General features: G+C 32.0%; 1 protein-coding gene across 1 annotated transcript; it reads right to left on the bottom strand.

Moving 5' to 3' along the window:
• Positions 1-325: 325 nt before the first annotated feature.
• LOC143541514 (putative protein phosphatase 2C 73) lies at positions 326-5385 on the bottom strand. Its single transcript, XM_077034329.1, has 6 exons — positions 5086-5385; positions 3141-3386; positions 2012-2322; positions 1376-1493; positions 1054-1286; positions 326-632 (listed from the first exon to the last, which is right to left on the bottom strand). Exons 2-6 carry the CDS (start codon positions 3379-3381, stop codon positions 465-467), a joined length of 1071 nt encoding a protein of 356 aa, XP_076890444.1. The 5' UTR covers positions 3382-3386; positions 5086-5385; the 3' UTR covers positions 326-464.
• Positions 5386-12714: the final 7329 nt, after the last annotated feature.

Below are 12714 nucleotides of genomic sequence, written 5' to 3'. Positions count from 1 at the left end.
TATTTTAGGGATACCTTCAGCTTCGATTGCGGGGTATATTATCCTATATACATATAGAGGAAATATTATAGGAGATGATTTTGTTTATTGAATGAATATTGATAGCAATCTTATCCTAATATAGATAAGTCTATTCATTATTTCATTGTATACAGTATACATGGTTATGATTAATCAGAGCCTCAGAGGATTTGCCGATTTCATACCAATTAACAAATTATTATTCACTTCATTTGCATTATTCCTAAATATAACCAAGAAATATATCTTACCTGGGCCAATACCAATACCAATACCAACTCTCACATCTATATATGATGTTATTGGGCCTTGATGTTATACATAACAAAGATAGGAATATATAAGAAAGGATTTGTTGACTCTTTACATACAAAGTGGATACTACCAGCAATGAGACATTGCTCACCATATGCCAACAACATTCATGATCATGGAGAAGATGATCACTCATTGTGGAGAAATAGGCACACAACTGAAATGTCATCTGCTGCGTATCCAGGCCGCTTTCGCTTCCACTGCGCGGCTGCATACTCGACCACCCTTTTAGCCGATTCCTCCCTTCCGGCTGCAACAATCTCCACTGCCATTTCATTTGAAACAACATCCCATACCTGACACACGTAACATGTTTAACTAATCATGTTATATAGGTTAGTAGGTTGACACAACAGTTATCACACCAAAAAAACATTTAACTTTATGTGTTACATAGGCAAATAGGTCGACAATTGACACAACGTGTATATGACACATTTATCAAAACAACATACTTTTATGATTTTATAATTGTTTATATATATTATAATTAAATATGATTAATAGATTTTGGTAACTTTTATTTTATCATGTTAACTATGTCTTATTATTTTTCAACCTCATTTAGTGAACTGTGTCAATATCCATGTTAAACATGCCATGTCTTATTATATTGGTTATATTTAATCGTGCTAAATGTTTCGTGTCGTGTAATCAGCTTATTTAAAATTTTTGTGTCATTTAAGAAAATGACACGTTTAAAAGTTAACATCATACCCCATCAGTCGCCAAAATGACAAAACAATTGCGTGCAGTTACGGTTGTTTGTATGACATCTGGCTCAGAAATAAGACCGAAATCTTTAACAAAGAAGTCACCAAAAGCCCTTGAAAGTGCAAGCCCTGGTCCATCTGGTGCCTCATCACTAGGAGCCCGAATCCTGGACACACCGGGCTCGTCTTCTGCTTCACACACGCGCCCTCCCGACTTATGTATTCTATCAGTTTCCTCTAATCAAGGATAGAAAATGTAAGCGGCAAAAAACATATATTTAGATAACTAGAATTCATATAATTAGGTTATGTAGGAGAGTGCATACGAGGTACATTCGGTTTAAAGTCTACAGTAAGTTGAACCGCTACCAGGCTACCATCGTCTGAAGTTGTACCTAGAACTGCTCGAGAATCACCAACATTTGCTAACACCAAAAGATCATTCTGTGAGTCATGATCATGAAAAAGTATTAGCAGCATAAAACTTATTATGATCACAAAAAATGTATAATTATGAATATTTATGATTGTCTGAAGCTCTCTCATTTGGACCCTTTTTAAGGTTAACAAGTTTTACCATAGTTGACCGTCGTAACCCGCTAACTAATTTGAGTAGAACCAAATTGGCCCATTGTCTAATTTGAGGTGATCCCAATGAGCCCGTATACAATTTATTTTCTCCCAAATTAACCGTTATTTGAAGAACCGGTCAAGATTGTCACTTATAATATAATCTGATTTTTTCAATAAAATGTTTTAATATTCTCTATGTAAAATGGGTTAAGATTGAAAAATGACCCGACCCATTTGACATTTTAGAGAAAAAAAAATACATAACATAAATCAACACATTCATGAATAAACGAGTTGAAATTGCGACCTCTAAGTTTGACTTTAAAGAGAAAACTCATTCGATCCGATCTGATCATACATATTTCAGAAACAAATTTACAATCAATTACCTCGCGTATTACAGTTAATGCAGCCGTACCGCTGTAAAACGAATCAATGACAGGATGAAGCTCAAGATCATAATCAATAGTAGCACAAGCCTTCAAGAAAGATTTCTTCCACATATCAAATTGGTCAAAGTTTGTATGTTTAAACATCTCACCATTCATCAAGATTGAACACTGAGCCATTGTTTCTTGCCAAAAATGAAGCAAGTACGCAGGCATTACTTTCTTCACTCGTTTTCCCACCAGATGGCCCCATGGGCCGTGCCCGTCAAAAACACCACAAAACATCACATCTTCCTTCCCTCCAAAACCCTACAATTTAGCCAACATTAAAATTAATATAAGTTAAGGAATGGCTACTTTTATTATTAGTATTTGTTATTTCTTGTTGTCTTAATTTTGTTGGTGACACTTTATATTATCTACTTTTTGTAGTTTACTACACCTAAAAAAGTTCAAAAGAAATAGGAATGCTTGCCCTCAACCCACCCCTCAAGAGGTGTGAAATGTGAATGTAACTATAAAAAATCTTGTAGCCGAAATCACCAAACCCAAACAAAAATCAACGGTTTGGTTTTATGTTGTTTTTTGTGAAAATCGAATTCTTCAGTTCGGTATCGGTTTTGCATGTAATTATAACCATAAACGAAACCCAATTTATGGATCACATGTAATTAGTTTACAAGAATTCAATAAATAGTGTTAGGCTAATACTTATGTCGGAACTACACATTTCTAGATCCATTTCGAGGACCTACAAATAGTGTAACCAAATATTTAATTAGCCTAAAGTAACAAAAAGATTGAGTCCTACATTCATTATTTTGGGCCAAACTTTTCAAACCCAAATGGAAAAACCGAACCACCCGGACTGAAAACTGAAAAAAACCGAAACCATGCAATTTTTAACTCAAAAACCAAAAACTTGGTTTGAGTCCAAATCAACCCATCCATTTCTGTACACCCGTACCACCCTCCCCAGACCCTATCATATGAGTTAGATTTTTCTGAGTACGCTTGCTTGATCTTAGTTTAAATTAATTTAAACTCTTGATCTTTATAAATTAATAATCTTTTATAGAACGACAAAAGTAAAAATATGGGCTTAATGAAATGATATACCTCCCAGGCTCCCATACAATGAAGCAATCTTGATTAATCCCTTTATTTCCTCCCTTAGAATAGGCAGAAACATAATTATCAGACCATTTGGCAGCAACATTACCCGAAGACGTTAATAATAACCCGTTTTTCCTTGCTTCTTTCGCCAAAGCCTCAGTAGCTTCTCGTCCGAGATTAATCCTCCGTTTCTTCCCGTTTTTTGTTGCAATATTTTTCGTTAATCCGCTCAACAAAGACGAAAATTGCACCATCCTGTCTGCAATTCAGTTGATACCCACAAAGTTATTAGATTATACTAACAAAACCAGCCCATTATAATACTAAAGATCCACCAATTCATGTAACTGCCAATATGAAAAGTGCATAGAAGATTATGAAATGATTCCACTTTTATAACTAATTTGACTTGAAATATATGTTGGTCAGATATTTTGAATCAAAAGGGAAGATTTTTTATTATGGATGGTAAACTTTTGGTAAAGAAAATGATTGATAACTAAAGTGTATTATTAAAGTGTATTATATATGTGTAACATGTGTCACAAATTATTAAGGGAACGCGTGATCAAGTTTTCTTTTGGGACTTTGGCTTGATATCAAGTAAGGTCAAATGAGTCTCTTTTTTGGACCATGATTGAAAAATAACAAAATAGCAGGCAAAGTATGGTATCCTGTTTTCCATCCACATCTTGGACCAAATTAATCAACAGCCTAGATGGACCACAAACACATCCCTTTGAACTTCCTTTAAGTGGCATAAAATCTTTATATGGAATGATATATATACCCATCTAACCATGTGACATTTGAGATGTGTTTTTGGCAATCATGAGAACCATTTACTAGAAAACTTACGAGACCCGCTTACTAATACACTACTTACCAATGAGATCTGATAAGCATTGTTTGTGCTGGATATGTGGCCTATAGGTGGTTAAAGATTAAAAAAAATTAGTGAAACCTGGATTTGAACCTGAGACCACTAAATTTAGGATACGTAAATTGTGACTTATGCCTACATGTTTTCTAAAAATTGAACCTTTTAAGGCTCCATATGTTTCTAATATAAGTGGTAGAAACTTGAATTTTGACCAGAGTTTGGATATTCAAGATGATCATTAAAATCTTTTTTAAAAAAAAAGGAAGTCACATTTAAAAAGATTCCCATAGAAAATATGAACGAATTTAAATGAAGAACAAACATATTAGATGGTGCATAATATTTTCTGTTTGTTGAATAACTGAAAACCTGACTTATTTATATAAAGATATTACAATGAAATAGAAATGATAACGAAAATATTTCAATAACTATCTTAATATCCAAACTAGAGATAGAATAATTACAAACAAATGTAAAAGATAACTGATAAACCCTCTTTAGTTATATAATTTTTTTTCTGTTTTCGCACGTGTAGTTTCTTGCTAGTTGGTGCTTTCTAATATATTACCGCCATTTAAAAAAAATGATAAAGCAGATAATCATAAATATATCAGATAATAACAAGATCCAAACAATTTCTGTAACAATCTTTTATTCTTAATTCTTTATATCACTACAAGAAGATACAAAATTTCTGTCAGTGAACATGGCCTGTTGATCTTAATTATTTGACTCCATAAAGAAGAAAAATGATTTTAGACCTTAGTAATTCACTGACTCTCAATAATTTATTTGGTTCAGATTTGGAAATTATTTAACTTTCTGTGACAGATCAACACAAACCTCCTAACCCATCAAATTCTTCTTTTGATTCCAATATCAATAACAAATGAATCTAAACTCACCTGGAATTAAACCTAGCTATATATATGTTATGAACAATCTAAAGAAACAAAATATATAACATCAAACTATCAATACAACAAACAATCATCCAAAACCAATATCATAAGTGATCCATAAACCTTCATAAACAAGCAAATTAATAACTAAATCAAGAAACTTTTAGAACCTTGTATTTTAGCAAGATTTGTGGCAGATGTAAGTTACAAAGCAGCCCAAAAGTTGACCAGAAGCACACAGAAACCTACAGAATCCTGCAAAGATAATGATCAGAATATTTATGCAGTTTCTGAAGCTTCAGGTAACTTTCACTCCATGTGTTTCTTAAGTAAACTGTCCCAAGTCACTTGGGAATTTATACAAACAGGTTGTGTGCATATATATGTATCAAATGTCTATAACGCGTCCTTTGTATTGATCAAGAGATGGTGGGTGGATGAATGATCATATATGTATACGAAGGTGGGCGTGTTTACTGTTTTGTACAGGGTCCCTCCGTATATGCATAATAATAATAATTACTTGGGTTTTATTGGATGACTTGCTTTTTCAGTGTGCAACTATTATTTCACCTAACACCTTAAGGTTATTATTATTATTCAATTACCACCCCTTTAGGGTTTTCAAATTGCAACTTTAACCCAAAAGTATGAGTGTTCATTGTAAAAAAGGTAGGGTGTCTAATATTCTGTTGCATACCAATTAAATGAAAAGTCAAATCTAATCCATTAATCATAATTAAAAAACGCAAACAATAGATTAAGATATTATGAATATTAAAACAATAATACATTAAATTGCTTTTAGCACGTTTGATTCATTTGAGTATTCGATATGTAGTTTACAGTTATATATCTTTAGAGTTAGTAATATGGAACAATTCACTAGAAACAAGTAAAAAGAGCTAAAAACTCCTAGAAACAAGTAAAAAGAGCTAAAAACAAGTTTTCTAAAAGAAATGTAGTGTTAATAATTAATATATTACAATCAAAGGAATTTACATGACTTCGGATTATAGGATTATCGAAATTTTGTCCACACATCTCTTGGAATATCTATAAAAGTATTTCGGAAATCACAAATAATTTACATATTTTCTATATTGCTTGTGATCAGGTCATGGTTGTGTTGTCGAGATATAGAAAGAGATTGATATACAGTTATTATTTATAATACAACTTGTACATGTTTAGAAAATTGTGCATTAAGTAAAACAAAATACTAATACCCCTCATTCGGAGTTAATGAAATGGATGAAAGTAACAAGTTTTAGAACTATAAGGATTGTGAGGAGGAAAAAAGGATTTACACAAAATTGACCAAACTACTTTAACGAAAATGACAATTTACTTTTCTAAATTGACAATAATATCATTACATAAAGAATAATCTTATACAACTTTCTTGCAAGATTTCTCAACATATAGGACTTATGGCTAATTACCATAAACTACAAGGGCTAGCTAAATTTCATTTCACGCAAAGCTAAAGGTCAACTGTTTATATTTACTACCAAAAAGTATTTAACATGTTTTTCCAATGTCCATTATTTTTGTTTTAGTGGAATATATTTTCAATTTGCATTTCAGTTTAAAGTAAGAGGATTTGAAAGACGAAAAACGAGAAGTTTTACGAAAGTAAAAAGGCTAAAATTGAAGAGATTATTGGTGATATCAAGTCTTTGAGCTTTTTATGGATTAAAAATGGGTGTAAGACAGTAAGAGCCCTACGAGTTGCTGGTATAATTGGTGTAAGAGCGTCATAACGTAAGTTTGTTTTTAGGGTTCTTGTGGTTGTTCTTCCTCCATGCTTTGTGGAGGTCCCTGCCTTTCTTGTTTGTAGTTGGTTGTTATGTTAATGAATTACTTTTTACTAAAAAAATAAAAATAAAAAGTAAGGTTGGTTTCTTTTAATTTTTATCATTAAAATTTGATTATGTGGTCTAATAATAATAATAATAACTTTGTTATTCAAAAACTATCGCCCCACTTATAATTTCACACCACCATTCTATTTACCTTTTATTTAATTAACTTGATGCCTTAATGGTAACGAAGTTAAATAATTAAAATTATGGATTTAAGTAATACTATAATAGTTACGATGAAGCTAGAATTGATTGAAAGGACACATTTTGATTCCAAAGTAATATGAGCCAAGCAAAATATTATTGTTACTAAACAAATGAATAAACTTACATATCCAAAGTAAGTCGGTGATAAAAAATTATAAACGTATAGAAAAAGTTAAATTAAAATATGTCAAAGGCTTAAAATGATGCTGCCATAAGAAAGATGAATTAAGTAATCCAATCGATAATTACTAAGTAGACAAATCCAAAATTTATTATTAAATAATTATGATGTTTTCCGTTAAAGTTGAGTTAAAAATTGTTGAAATTTTGTTTGCCTACTAGTAAAAGTGTTTTTTATTATACGATAATGATGCATACGATATTAAATATGTCTTATCTTGATATGTCTTATCTTGATACAATTAAATATGCATGGAAATGATGTACGATGAATATTTTATATATCGATTAGAAAAAATTAGGTAAAGTATTATTATGTATGATATATAATAAAACACTCAAGGGTTATATGGCAGCCTTTGTATCAGGAAGAGATTTAAGTGGTTAAGAGTCTTTTTTAATCGGTTCTTAATTCACCAATGTGATGGTGATTGGTGACGGGGGAGGTGATGGTGGGTCGAGGATGTAGCGTGTGAATGACAAACTAAGGGTTATGCACTCATGTGAAAGAACAAAGAACTAAAACTTTTAGTTAGCATCATTTTGAAACTTAATACGGAAAAGGTTTGTTGACCGACTCAAAGATGTCATTCTAATGAACTAAACACACTTAATGTTGACTTATTTAAAAGCAGTTTAGAATCATTAAAAGATTACCAAATAACTCATTTCAAATAACTCATTAGAATTGAAAAGGTAAGACGATAGTTTTAATTTCTTTTATGTGATATATAATGTAAATTTTATTATAAAATATTAAATTATTGTGAGAACAGCAGGAAACAAACTTATATCGTTTAATTTTTATTTTATGAATTGATTATATTTTTTTTTAGATTTTACACTTCTTAAAATGTGTTAGTTATGTGGATAACAAACCGTCGAATTAATTCTTTCGTATGTTTTATTGCTAATGATTAAGTTATGTGTAGTCAATACATATGTAGGTTTAATATATATATAAATGAAATTTGTTTGATTTATTTTAATTTAAATAGAGAAATAGACATTGTAATTCAACCATTTTTTTTATATATCAACTGTTTTTTATGTCAAGAAATACAAATTATTTATTTTGTTTAACGTGTTCTCGTAAAAGAACATGTTCCGTCTATAACCCTCTCAAATAATTAATATTTATACGTATGCTAACTTAGGGGTGGGTTATTGTATAATAATGACTTATCATACATTACATATGCGACCTTCCAGAGTGTTGGATTAAAAAACACGCGGTGACAGTTTTGTAAATAACTCAAACTAGTTCATGATCAAATTCGTCGATTACAAATTCATTTTGATACAAATTCTGAACTCATGATCTCATCCAATTTCTAAACCCTAATCAGATTAAAGTATGAAATCTTAAAAGTCAAAAACCAAAATCAAAATGAAACGTCGTTGAACATTAAGAACCTTCAAAATTAATCAAAAATGATAATTTAATCAATCAAATTGATGTGTAGAAGGATTTAGATTCATCAATCGATTATGAATTTGCAGAATAATATACTCAATTGAGCTCTGATTACGGTTTAAAATATTACGTTTAAACATTCTGAACAAAACTGAAGACACTAAAATGTTCTAACCAAAACTAACACCTTTAAACGTTCAAGTTAAACGTCCTGATAAAAAACAAACACCTTTAAACGTTCAAGTTAAGCGTTCTGACCAAAAGCGAACACCTTCAAACGTTCAAGTTAAACATTCTGACAAAAAAACGAACATCTTTAAACGTTCAAGTTAAACGTTCTAACCAATTTCGAACACCTTTAAACGTTTTAGTTTAGAAGTTCTGAACAAAAAGTTTAGAAGTTTAGAACCTTAATCAGAGCTCTGATATGAAATTAAACGTTCTAGATAAACCTTTAAACGTTCAGAAGCTCATATATGAAATTAAACATCTGTAACATTAAATTGAACGCTAAAATCACATCATATAATCTCGTAATCATCAATCAATCATCGATTTCATCATATGAACAAATCTGGAACGTATTTAAAGTTTTGCAAATGGGTGTCTGCAAATGGTGTATTTCAATTCAATTCAATTGAAGTGGTGATGGTGAAGGAGTGTGGTGATGCCGGTGAGTGGTGGTGGAGACTGATTAAGGGAGAAGGATGGGCAGATGAGTGTTAATGTGCTAAAAGTAGTTATAAAATTATTAACTAAAATTACGCTAATCTAGATAAGTAATAATTCTAGACTCTTAACTTAACTAAAACTACTAACCGACAAGTGAACCGGTCGACTCTAGTACAACTAAGTAAATCCGGATATCGAACCCACGAGACTCTTTTAATTACGTAAACTAGCTAATTATACTCAACTACAGACACGACTTATTTATTTATATTTGTTAAAGGGGGTTTTATTAAAATACTAATTTTAAACTATTATTAATAACTAATTAAGAAAAACAAGTAATTTAAACGAAAGACAATTTGGTTGATTTTAATCAGATGATAAAGGAAAACTACTTATGCTAGAATCCCCTAAGTTTCACTTGTCAATTAACCAGGAAAATATTTAGTTATGGATATGGATCATAAAATAAACGCTTAAAAGAAAACCCTAACAGGACCCCTTACCCTTCTCAACAAGACACCTATGGGTTACTAATAAGTTTTAACGCACACCCGTTTTAGAAATCAAATTTCCTTACGGTCACCTAATTTATTATGAACAAGTTCCTTTATACGAAATCCTACCTTACAGCGCGGAAATCAAAGGCGGTCTAATATGTTCAATTGACTCAATAGACAAAATTGACCAATTAAACATAGACGGACTCCTTACGAAGAACTAAATCTAGCAAGCTTGATTAACAAAGACCTATCAATAATCTAGCACCTTGCAGCTATTTACATTAGCAGCACACTTAGGTTTATTTGATTAAAGGAAAATTGGATTCTATTAATCCAAACTATTGAGTATTGGCCAATAATAATCCCAACTAACAATCTAACTGGTGACAAGCCCAACTTTCAGTTTTGTTACTCACAACAATCCTCGCCTAAACCTCGTTAAGTTTTGTTGATGTGGCGTATGACGTGGCGATTACATGGCAACGGTTTATTTTTTTTTAATGATGTGGCATTGGAATATATATTATTTTTATTAAAATAATTATATTTAATAAAATATTAAAAGAAATAAAGTGGGACCCACTCACCACTAGCTTCATTTCATCCATCCATCATCATCCTCAACCTCCTCCCTCTCCATCAACCACTATCATAACCACCGATCACCTTCTCCAGTGAAAAATTGCCCGCTCATACTTGCAATTGTAAAACAAAACCTATCTTCTTTGCTAACCCATCATCACTACTACACCACACTGACCTAGCTCGAACTTACCGGAGCTCTGACCAATTTATATATCGTCACCGCCACTGCATCATACCGGCCAACCTAGAACTTGCCGGAATCGGAGTTAAAACGAGGAAGTTCAGATGGCCGCCGGAAATTGACGATATCTCCAACTCGTCTTCATCGTAGGTTCGTTTCTCAGATTTGGATATCTCCGGTCACCTCGTATTTCAGATTTGGACTTACTTCCCTTCACTATATTCAGATCTGAATCAACGATAAGATGAGTTGGAACTAACGTCGATTTCCGGCGGAGATATGAACCACCTTGTTTAAACTAGCCTGATTCCAGTGAGGTCGAGGTTGGCCGGCATGGTGGTGATGGTACATTCGATTTTCCGACGAGTTTGCCAGAGAACACCAACGGTTTAATGGAGAAGAAGGGGTTTGCTCAAAAATTACACAGGAGAAGATGATCGGGATGATGATGGTTGATGGAGAGGGGAGGAGGTTAAAGATGATGGTGAATAGATGGAGGTTGAAGAGGAAGTTAGTGGTGAGTGGGCCCCACTTTATTTCTTTTTAATATTTCATTATATATAATTATTTTAATAAAAATAATATATACTCCAATGCCACATCATTAAAAAAAAATAAACTATTACCATGTAATCGCCACGTCATGCGCCACATTAAGAAAACTTAACGAGGTTAACTATTTGTTAGACTAGGATTGTTGTGGGTAACAAAACTGAAAGTTGGGATTGTCACCGGTTAAATTGTTAGTTGGGATTATTATTGGCCAATACTCAATAGTTTGGATTAATAGAATCCAATTTTCCTTGATTAAATAATATTATTCTTATGATCTTATTCGAAATCAAACATAAATAGTCAAAAACAGAAAGTAGATGACCTGATAGCAACCTATCGTATGACAAACAATAATCAAGACAACTATGGAATAATAAAACTCAATTAAGCAATCCTAAGCACACATATGCATCAATTAAACATAATCAAACATTTTACTTAATTCATAAAACCATAACGTAAAATAACTCCCAAATCAAAATCAAACATCAAAAAAGGTTCATCGCGTGCGTAGGCAGTCTATAATGTCTAGTTAAGCATTGTAAAATCAACAAAACAATCATAAAGGAATTCTTGGTGAAAAATAATGTAAACGGAAGAAAATAGGTGATAAAATCCGTAGTCTTCGTTCTTGATCGATAAGCACTTCACCGGCTGATTCCTTGCTTTCAAACCCGCCAAAATATGCAATCCTAAGCTCCGGGAAACTCCAAATTCGGCTCTGGTTCGCAGGGTATGCTTAGGGTTAAGTTTATGGGTGTTTATATAGGTTTTCTGGGCCCAAAACTGATAAAAAAACGAAAAAGATTTTGGAAATCTGGGACTCCTTGCGCCGTGCGACGAGGATTGCACCACCTCGTCGCGTAGCGTAGCATGCAAAAATAGGGGGCCGATCCGGTCCGGCCCGGTTCAATTCTGATGCGGTCCAGTTCGTTTCCTGATCCGTCGGTTCTTCGTTTTAGCTCATTTTTCACTCTTTTTAACCACGATAAACCTCTGGAACCTACATTATTCATATATGTTAGTAGTATACAAATTCTAATAAAAACCGAACAAAAACCAATATAATATTATATAAAATATACAAGAGAATTATATATATTTAACGTTATATCAAGTGTAATTGTGATTTAGGGTTTCTGAAAATCATCGTTTCGAAGTGTCGCGTACGTAATGTACGATAAAGGATATTTTATTGGATCCTTTATCTACAAACTTAAATAATCTTTTCTTACTATATCTCTTATTAATGCTCTTGTCTCTCTTCTTCTTTAATTTGATTTAATTTAAAATATCAGTAAAGAAAGCACGTACAAAAACTTTTTAAGTAATTTTAAAATTCTTTCAAATGATTCAATGCGCTAAAGAGTCTTTGGTCTAACAGTTTTTATGTATTGAAGTAAAACTTCGTCTTTCTAGTGATAAGGATTCTAGCTCTATGAAATTTAATTCAAATTAGAGTTAGAGAACGTGTGAATTATCATTCTAAAAAAACATGTTAAGATGCATTCACTTTACAAATATTATTAATAGATCATAGATGAAGGAATATATTTACAACTAGTTTGATGCCCATGTATTATGACGTAGGCTGTCGCGGTCTACTCAAACAATCAATTAAAAAGATTTAA

Source organism: Bidens hawaiensis, unplaced genomic scaffold, assembly GCF_021521415.1.
Source record: "Bidens hawaiensis isolate Kalapana, Puna unplaced genomic scaffold, B.hawaiensis_p1.1 tig00012610_1, whole genome shotgun sequence".
NCBI lineage: Eukaryota > Viridiplantae > Streptophyta > Magnoliopsida > Asterales > Asteraceae > Bidens > Bidens hawaiensis.
Note: the sequence above shows the minus strand (reverse complement) of the source record. Positions and strands in the feature narration are given on the sequence as shown.